We start from the raw sequence: 10,735 nt of genomic DNA on the forward strand, positions 1-10,735 counted from the left end.
CGAAACGGGTCGCTGTGATCAGAGTTGTTTTTAACAAGGTAAAAAGGGCATTGTTTTACATGACCACTGAAGAATTTTTAAAGTATGTTGCAGACATTTCATGTAGACCTTAAAGAAGCATACCAACTTGTGGAAAATGTAACCTTTAAGTGTGTGTGTTCCTACATACCTGTGTGGCATTCCGTGTTTTCATCATGCTGGTACTGACCAACAGAATTGACTGTGACTGTCTGAAGGTTTGGGATCTGTCCCACCGCGCCTGTGGTGCCAGTTTGCCCAAGAGAAAGGGTCTGCACAGGGGCAAGGGTAATTTGGGGGGATGAGACCCCCCCAGCAGCCGGCAGCTGCAGATTCTGCAGGTTCTGAACCCCTTGAACTTGGAAGGTCTGCCACTGGATCTGGCCTGTGGGAGAGACGGTTTGAGCTTGGATCAGAAATGTACCAGCATTTAACAGCTGCACGCTTTGTAGTGTTTGCGCCGCTCCATCTGCCATCTGCGCTGGTATGAGCTGCACCACCGGTTCACCGCCAGCCGTGTGGTTCTGCTGGAAGTAAGATGGATCCTGCTGCCCAGCTGATACAGCAGTGGCTTGGGTGAGAACGCCAGTCCCATCTATCGTCTCAGGGAGCGACGTAATTGTGGAAGAGGTGGTGGTTGGCACAAAGGCATTAGCGTCGTTGGCGTTAAGTGGCTCTGTGCATTTGCTTTCAACCTGGCTATCGCTTGTTGAGGTGGTGGGACCGGTCATGATGAGCTGGCCATCTGCTGTAATGCTTGTCGCTATGGTCTGAGCACCAGCCAACCCCAGAGACTCGAGATCCATGTTACTCAAGCTGTTTATCGGCACTAATGTAATGTTGCCCGGCAGCCCCACCGGTACATTAGCGACAACCTGGCCCTGTGTGCCAAACCCTGAGCCAGCCAGTGAGACTGTGGGAATCTGCTGCACATGCCCACTTTGACTCAGCAAGCCCTGGAGGTCATTAGCATTGGTGGCTGTGGCAATGCCCTGCGTTCCATCCTGAAGGATAGCAATGTCAGTACCCATTGTGCTTCCGTCTGCAGTGGGTGCTGCATAGCTTAGTGACGCACCATCCGTTCCCTGCAGCTGAGGGATGACCTGGTACTGCACCCCATTGGCCCCGGTGCCATCTACCCCTGCAGTCACGAAAACAGGCTGGGTCTGCCCTGCCATAGTCTGTAGTGGCACCACATATTGCCCGTTGCTGCCCAGAAGTCCTCCGCTGGGTACCTGCACTACTGATGGCTCGTCTTTCACTGAGCTCACAGACGTTAGAACCTCCCAGCGATCAGAGGAGCCCGTCAACTGGATGGCTGTGAGGTCTGTGGTCTGCTGTGGGGTGGAGATATTACTATTATATTGGTGCTTCATGACAAATTTGATCATACACACACAGAGCAATTTGGATTCAACCAAAAATTATAACTATATTAGTGTACACACCAATGGACGATAACATTGTTTACAAACAACATGTGCTCAAGTTAGCCTGTCTGCTGCTTTAAATTCTCAAGCTCTCTGTCAATGTTTTTATTGTTCATCAGCTGGAAAAAAATAATTCTGAAAGTGATTCCAACGATACTGTTCCTCTGTGTCATTAACGTTATACAGGTGCATCTCAATAAATTAGAATGTCGTGGAAAAGTTCATTTATTTCAGTAATTCAACCCAAATTGTGAAACTCGTGTATTAAATAAATGCAATGCTGGTGTGGACCTCCCTATTCTCACAGAAAAATTATTAAAATTTTATAGAAATAGTTATCGTCCTTGGTGTCAACAGGCCTGGCCTGAACAAAGAAAAAAAATATGGAAATACAAGTCACTATAGAATTAAAAAATTATGCATTAAAGTATAATTGTGCTAAGCATTAAATATGTTATAAAGTCGTTATATAATATTAATGCCAAAGATTCATCCAAGCATTAGACCTCAATGAGGATAAAGCTTAACTAATAAATATAGCATGAAAAACAATAATTTTTGATGAATCGTCATAAAATCGCGATTTTAGCATGCGCGATTTCTAAATACGATTTAACCGCATACACATACTGCATACACACTGCAGACGGAGTACGTGTGAACTTGTCGCAACAAATCTAGTTCAACATCTGAGGCAACGCCACAAAGAGCTCTATGATCAATGCATAGCAAAAAAAATCCCTGGACACAGGATTTTTTTTTTCCCTGCCATATGTCTATTCTAGAGACATTTTGTTACACCTTTACTTAGTGATTATTTTGCCTTATGTCTGTTCTAGAGACATGTTACAGCTTTTTGATAAAGCTCTAATTGGTTTTCTTTTGGAAATATGTTTCAAATTCACACTGAATGCATTAATGACTGTAAAGCATGTCTGTGTGTGTGTCAAAATCGCAAAATTGATCAAAGAAATCGCGATAGGTTTTTTTTGTCCATATCGCACAGCCCTACTTCTGAGTGTAATATATAAATAGAAATAGAAAAAATGAAAGGACGGGGACTTGGTTCTATCCATCCTTATTATGAGATGTGGATGTTGCACTGAAAAAATAGAGGCAGATGAAAAAGCTTGCAGGGGTGGGTTTTAAGCAGACTAAATGAATGGGGAAGTCCTGCATAGGACACAAGAGAGAAGTATGTTGCTTTCACCAGAATATCCAGTTATGACAAGTTGATTAGACAGTACAAGGTCAAAGCACTACACTTCTGCAAAACAATAAACGTATAATTTATAAAGTAAACATATGCACGGATGAATTGTTCAGAATAAGATCTATAACATGAATTTTAAAAACGGATAGGGTGAATTTTCATTTCATGCCGACTTCAAACTTACGAGGTGTCATTCAGGACTTTGGTTCAGTTATCTGTTTAATAGGGAACAATAACGTCTTTCAGCGGCTGTACGTCTGTCAGAAAATGCTAATAAATCATCTATATTACTTTAAAAGCCAAGAGCACATGACAAAAGGTGACAAAGAGCTTCTGTTTGCCAGGTCTGTGCACGCAACCGCTCCAGGGGGAATGGTGGAGCTGTGGAGGATGTGTGACAGCCTGGGCAGGGGTGGAGGCTTTTCTCGGTGGAGGGGTCCTCCCCTATCGTGGGGGTGACCGGGGATCACCACAGGTAAAGCGGGCAAGGCGACGGTGGCGACTCTGTCCGACCCACAATGGGCGGGTTTAAAAGGGTAAGAAAGTGGGTGGCCGTACAAAGCGAAGGCTCACAGGAAGTGTTCGACTTTTCACCTATTTTTAAAACGTGTGAACTTCACCAAAACACCACGACACCCCGCAAGACAGCGCCGGGGAAGCGACAAACCAACAGGGGGATTTCATACCTGGTCCAGGGCGCCGCTGGCCGGCTGCAAAAAGTCGCTCTGACTGCTGTCCACGTCCAAGGCAGCCATTTCCTGCTGTTTCGCTGGCTGTTCTGGGGCTACGGAGACACAGCGAGAGAAAAAACTCAAAACAAATTCATGCTCAACGAACCCCCACCTCGAAAAGGCGGAGATTTGCCGCCAAACCGCCTGGAATTTAAACGAATCCGGCGGTTCTTTCTGCTTTGGCGTTGCCTGAGCAACAGTCTTTTCAAATGTTTACTTAGTTAAAGTGAGGCTAGCTGGCTAACGGTTAGCGTCGCTGCTGAGAAAGATTAAACACTGAGCTAGCTCGCTTTGCTAATGGCTCTCCAAACTCACCAGCGGTGCTGTGCTTCGATCGGGCTAAGTGTTACGTACCAGTCATAGCGTGAAAAGGTAAAAAATCGGAGGTTTATCTGTTAATTTAAACTCCCAACATGATTGTTTTAATCAAAGGCGGGCTGTGATCGGAGATTCGGGTCGATTTTTTTTTTTCTTATTTTTGATTGACGGTGCGGGAAACACAAAAGGTGGGGCTTCGGAGATTACCAGTGAAATTTGCGTCACGTAAACGGAAGACCCGCCTTTCTTCTACGCCGTGATTGGCTGTGTGATTCGACCCCCTGGACACGGAGTGGTCAAAGCTGTACGTCTGTCAATTTCATGGCATGGGCGTTTCCTGTTTGTTGTTCGCTTCGCAGATGTGGAGTCTGGAAATCTAGCTGGAATTGTTCACGTATGGCAGGAAGTTAGTTGCAACTCTGGTGGCCATTACATTACACTAGACGTGTTGTGAAACATTCAGTACAATCTGCGCAATGTCACAACATTGTTTTACGTTCACATTAAAACGTTTCACGAAATATCATTTATATTTCACACAAGGTGAAAGATAAGATTGAGACATTTGCTGTGTAACGTTATGTAAATTAACTAGTTTCGTTTTGATCCACAGTGCAGCCTTGTTAGTTATCGCTTGCCCGAGTTTACGCGTCGGTTTAACCACCTGGGTAAACAGTGCTTTGCGGAAACAGCTGTGACTCCGTATGTCCTCAGGGCCCAACTGTATCATAATAATCTACCGTTTCATACTGCTCATCTCTCACTTGTCCTGTACGTATATTAACATAAGAATGACATTTTACATGGCTGTTTTTAACAATTCGAGAATACCGCCAAGTCCGAGCTATTGATTTATCACAAATGTTTTACTTAAGTTTTTTTTTTACAACTTGTTAAAGTCTTTTTAAACTTCGTCCACTGGATGCCCCCTGTCCAGCAAGAATAACCTAAATCAAGTTTCTACATTTTAAGTTCATATACAATAAATAAATTCACTTTAAAACTATAGTTAATATAACTATCTGCTTCTCAAGCCAATTTGAAAATAGAAAGGTAAAAAAAAAAGTATGTAATTAGTATGTAATTAATAGACACTAGTAAAGAAACTAGTAAAGTCAGGTCCACTAGTAAAAACAGATCCAAACAGAATTGCATAGTTACAATTATTGTTACCAATAAAAAGAATATAAAGAACATATAAAACTAGCCACTTTAAAATAGTTACTAGTTTGGGGCATTGATGTAAAAAAAAAGCCATAGGCTTCAACCACAAGTCTCTGTATTCCAGTCGCATCCAGATCTCTAATCTATATACCTCTAACACATCACAATAAGGATTAAAAACCATCAATGTCAGTATATCTAAAGGCAATTAAAAAAAAATGAAGTAGAAAACAATAAAACATACTTTCAATCTTTGGTTCAACTTTCCAGCTGCGCTGCTTCAAGTCTTGGATGGTTTGGCATTCTCCATCTCTGCTGTTGGGCTCCTCCGTCTGGCATCCCATTTCACGACATGTCTTGGGATGACAATACAGAGATAGATTAATTTTAACATGTGTAGAATAGAAAGCATAAGACAAATAAATAAACTTAACAGTATGATATAGAGCAGCGGTTCTCAATTCCAGCCCTCGCGTACCCCCGCTCTGCACATTTTGTATGTTTCTCTTATTGCTTCAGACGTTTGTTATATTTGACTGTAAGTGCCCTGCGAAGTGGACATTACCGGATATTCCTCCATGATTCCAGTTCGAAGGGAGCATTATTGCTTCAGACGTTTGTTATATTTGACTGTAAGTGCCCTGCGAAGTGGACATTATTGTCCGAATATTCCGCCATGATTCCAGTTTGAAGGGAGTGTATATGTTCCATACAAAGGGCATTTAAGTGTGCGAGACGTGAATTTAAATTGTATTTATTTACAGAGTCCCACTTCCCACTTATGTCCCACTTCACGCTTCTCTAGTAAGTTTCGTATGTGTGTGAAGACACTGCAGGCAGCGCAAATCTGTAAATGAATATTCCGAAGTGAAGTAAACTTCAACGGATTTCCCCTGCTCAGGGAGTAGGGAGCAATGGACACTGTGTAGGGACCATGTCAATGAGAACACAGTTCATGCACGGAGCTCACTTCTAATGAGATGATGATCTGAATCAGGTGTGTTAAAGAGAGACATGCAAAACATGCAGAGCGGGGGTACGCGAGGACTGGAATTGAGAACCGCTGATATAGAGTAAGTAGCCACAACCAGACTAATACTGTTTTTGCAGAATGCATATATTGTGCCCAGTATGAAAATATTTTGGAATATGCACGGATGAGCTACAATTGCCAAAAAGAGCAGTACACAATAGATCATACTGCAAATACTGTATCCCACAGTGCAATGCTCATCTTGACCTTCCATTTCCAATTCTGCACACTTAAAAATAAAGGTTATATGTAACTAAAACAGGCCAAATGAATCAACATCAAATTGGAATAGAATATAGTTTGTTAACACAAAATCAGCATCAATAGCCAACCCTAGACTTTGTATAATTTAAATTACATCCAGCCAATTAAGCATACATTTGGATTTGTTTTATCATTATTTAATCATAAACTGTTTTGATTAAAGACTGTTTCAAAAACTGTTTCGATTAAATGAATCAGGTTGTTTTGGAAATCTCAAACTTGTTTCTTATAGAAAACATCTAGCTATCATTGATACCGCACTTTTAGATGTTCATTTGTTTCTTTATCCACTGTAAAAGAAAGTCTGTTTGACCTTAGTAAACTCAGACCAGACAAATCAGCTTGACTGCACTACACACTGCATGAACGGGAGTTTATTTTTTTTTTTTTACTTTTTTACATACAGGTCCACTTCTAATGTTAGCAAGATTTTTTATTTGTAAAGTAAGGGTTTTTTATAAGATCATGTTTAAATAAATCATGAAAAATGAATGAAAGAAATGTCAGTTATTATTTATTGGCACAGTAACCAAAGGATTAATCAACTAATCACAAAATATCAGGGTAAAATAATTACACAAATTGACTAATCGAAAAAAAAAATCAATACATCAATCAATACAAAAAACAGCCCTGATTTTATTATAATTTAGAGGTAATATGCCATTTTTTATCCTGTTTTTGACCCACTCTTTGAAACACATCGTTTTGATAGGCCTGCCGCATTCAAGACTTAAAAAGTTAAAATTAAAAGTAAGAACCACTGCTATGATTGGGTAACAGTTTTGCTTAAATATATATAACAATATGGGTCATTTTGGTTAGAAACTTATAAACACTCAAACGATCTGTAACAGACAAAGTAATAGTGACAAATGGTAAACACACTGTTACTCACACTTGTGTGTTGCGACATTACTGTCGGATCCAATATAGTCGGCACTGCATCATTTTTAATTTTCAGTCTCTCTGAAAAGCCTGCATCGAACTGTGTCTTGTTTAAAAATGAATCCGCAGTAAAATGAAGCGAACAAATAAACAGTGTCTTACTGACGTGATCTGGAACTTCGTCAAAAATAAAGTTCATCCACTCTTTCCTAATGTTAGGATCACAAGGAAGGCAATGCAAAGACTGTGTTTTTCCACAACTTGGCACTGCACAACGTCTTGTTATCCTCGGAGGCATCTCTATCGTTTTGTTGCTTGAGTAATCCTTTTTCCAATTAAAGCGCTACCTAAAGGAAAAAAATGGAAAAGCCAATTCACACTGTTAAATTTAATTGGTAAAATAGCTTTCAGCCAACAAGTATTTTTGATTTGCATATAGTTGAATTCACCTGAATTAGAATAATTCTGAGTTAAAATAGTATCCAAACCCCTCGCAAATGTGTTTTGTAAGCTCTTGATACAATATACACTACCGGTCAAAAGTTTGGGATCAGTAAGACTTGCAATGTTTTTTAAAGAAGTCTCTTATGCTCATCAAGGCTGCATTTATTTGATAAAAAAATACAGAAAAAAACAGTAATCTTGCAAAATGTTATTACAATATAAAATAATGGTTTCTATTTTAATATCCTTTAAAATATTATTTATTTCTGTGATGCAAAGCTGAATTTCCATCAGCCATTACTCCAGTCTAAAGTGTCACATGATCACTAAACACAGCAACATAAACATGACAAATCAAAGCATTAACGTGAATGTGTGTGGAAACAACGTGAATGTATACGGAAATGTCTGTGCCTGTGCATAAATACAATGTGCGATCAGTGAGTCAAGAGCACCCATAGAAAACGCAACACGTGTCTCTGTTCTCTCTGCAATCTCTGATATAATCAGCCTGTTTTCCTTTATATTAGCACTGTTTTGGACGGATTGTTTGAATGCATTCGCTTACTGGATCATTGGACTGAAAATGTTCCCGGAGTTTAGCAGCTTAAAATGATCTGATCGCAAGCAGAGAAGCAAAATTGGGTTAAAGGGTTAGAATAGAAATTGTGCTTCAGTAATTTTGCGTTAATTGCGTTAAATTATTTTAACACGTTAAGGATTGTAAAATTAACGTTGACAGCACTCATTTTAATGTATATTAAAATAGAAAAAAAACGTTACTTTACATCATAATAATATTTCACAATATTAAATGTTTTCCTGTATTTTTGATCAAATAAATGCAGCCTTGATGAGCATAAGAAACTCCTGTAAAAAACATAAAAAATCGTTCTGATCCCAAACTTTTGACCGGTAGTGTATATAATATTTAATAATAATATTTAATTTAATACACAAATATTTTAGGTCATATTTTAATATCAAAAGGTGGTGTGGAAAATACTTCTATAGCTTAACTCTCCTGCTGTGTTCATAAAATTGTTAGGGGTCAAACTGACCCCCATTGGTTTCCATGCAATTCACCAAAAATCAACACTATGAAAAACACTAAAGTATCATGTAAAAAAAAAAAAGTCTTTATTATTGCTTGTAAATCTTTATAAAAAACTGTTTTAAAAAAGGGGTCAATTTGACCCACATTCTGACCCAATTTTATGTTCAGAATTAGCTGCAGACACAAAATAAAAACATCTCTTTTATGTTTTTGTTATGATTACTTGTAGTAATTATTTACACACTGAGGCACAAATAATAACTAACTTGAAATAGTATTTAGAATTTTTGTACATAGTGTAAATAGTATTTAAAATTAGATTTTAAGTGCTGCAACAGGCTATTAATTGAGTTTCAATAAACTAACAACCAAAAACATTTTGAGAATTCCCCTTAGATGATTCTTAAGTCTGCCTTAAATTTGGTAAATTCTCATATATTTCTATATTTTAGACTTTGACGAGCTACAATAAAGGGATTTGTTGTTTTACCTGATACTTTCCAATGTTGATAATAATTTGTAATAATAATAATTTGGCAGGGGGTCGAAATTAGGCACAACACCGGTAAGGGTCGTCAAATCCCCTCTTTCAGCACTAGTGCTTCAAAAGCTTTGAAGAGACTAAATCAATGGGCGTGGACAGATGGGAGGAGGGTACGTGGTGGGAAATAAGAGCGTGCTATTGAGCCAACAACAACATAAACCCAAAAGGAGAAACACTTACTAGAAGCCGTTGGTTGGGTAAAACTCTACGAGCTGTTGTGATAAAAGTTGGCACCGCGTGCGTCTTGTTTTAGAATAAGATTCACAGGCATTTCACCTCAAATCTACCGCCTGCAGCCAGTCTAGCTGACAGAAGCCTTACAGTATCTTTGTATTAATGCATTTACGATTCATGCGCAACAACGCCGGTGTTTGAAAAGCCGCCACCTCTCATATGGAGATGTACTGAGACATGTGCCTTCGTACCAATTACAATTCAGAATAAACAAAACTCCTTATTGTTGGTTTTAAACGAAATAAGCCACGCACCATGTCTTTTATAATAAAATAACGGATGCTATCAGTATCTTCGATCTTGTGCAAAAAGATTCAGTGCTTTAGTGTTTGTTCTTATACAATTACAGAACCAACTGTCTAATGTTTCTTACAGCATTGAGAAATTCTACACGCTAAACCCGCAGGATGATTGCACTAAAGCTCCACAGCTGCACAGTGACAATGTTTTGGCGCCCGTCAGGCTACGTCATTAACCTGCGTCCAAATAGAGCAGACAAGACTAGACGAAATTAGTGCATTCTCAAAAACTACAAGAAACGGGTTGGCTCGTTTATTTAGGCACTAAATTGCCGTGACAAATGACCTGAATTCTGCGTACAGATCAATGTATTTGTGCATTCTTCTGATGCGTGCATTTGCTTTATTTCAGCGTTTAGTTGCAAAATGTAAAGGCACAAAATCCCAGCATTTTCTTGAGAAAGCCCATTTTCATCTGTTCATAATTCTGGAAGCTCTCCTTTGTAAAATGATCGCTGCACCCAAACAAGCCAGTGGTATCGGTGGTTGATAGTCGGCCCAACACCTCTAGCCAGCGTTTGGCTCTTTCAGCGAGGGAAGCAGTGCTAATGCTGCTTGTTTTTGCACCGTACAAAAGCAAATTTTCGACTTATGTTTCTGAATGGTTACATTATAATCCGGATGTCAATCAAAATATAAGGCCATGCCCTCACGAGTATTGGGAGAGGTACTAAGTGAAATCAAACAGTTCATCAAAGCTAAAAATCGAATTCTACAAAATATATTTTTCTCTCTCCCGTCTGCTCTCAGATAATATATTATATTAGTATAATATATTGGATTAGTTCTGGATATAAAAGGACCTAAATCAACAACTAAAAACTGTTAACTACATCTCTATAAATGTTTTTATTGCTTCACAGCAACTTAATACTACAAAGTACAGAAGACTGTACTTTTTAAAAAAGAATGTGATTGCGACTTTTTTAGTTTACATCTGGCGATTCAGAGTTTTTGTGTGTGTGTGTGTGTGTGTGTGTGTGTTAATGACAAAATAAAAAAGGTAATGGCAACTTTTTCTCACACAATTCTGACTTTTTTTTCTTGTGATTGCCAAGTTAATATCTTGCAATATAACATATAATCTCAGAATTGCTT

General features: G+C 38.9%; 1 protein-coding gene across 2 annotated transcripts in view; it reads right to left on the minus strand.

The window, feature by feature from the left end:
- LOC107660043 (transcription factor Sp3-like) overlaps positions 1–3,937 on the minus strand; it is a 6,863-nt gene extending 2,926 nt beyond the window's left edge. Inside the window, exons 1-3 of one of the 2 annotated variants that reach the window (XM_016449212.1) lie at positions 3,747–3,937; positions 3,348–3,445; positions 170–1,355 (exon numbers count right to left, since the gene is read on the minus strand). In XM_016449212.1, the coding sequence (XP_016304698.1) occupies positions 170–1,355; positions 3,348–3,445; positions 3,747–3,753 (1,291 nt within the window). In that variant the 5' untranslated portion in view covers positions 3,754–3,937. Of the gene's footprint in view, positions 1–169; positions 1,356–3,347; positions 3,446–3,707 lie in introns of both variants that reach the window. The other variant, XM_016449213.1, reaches the window with a different exon arrangement.
- Between the last annotated feature and the right edge of the window lie 6,798 nt (positions 3,938–10,735).

Source organism: Sinocyclocheilus anshuiensis, unplaced genomic scaffold (genome assembly GCF_001515605.1).
Source record: "Sinocyclocheilus anshuiensis isolate Anshui unplaced genomic scaffold, SAMN03320099.WGS_v1.1 scaffold55, whole genome shotgun sequence".
NCBI classification, from domain to species: Eukaryota; Metazoa; Chordata; class Actinopteri; order Cypriniformes; family Cyprinidae; genus Sinocyclocheilus; species Sinocyclocheilus anshuiensis.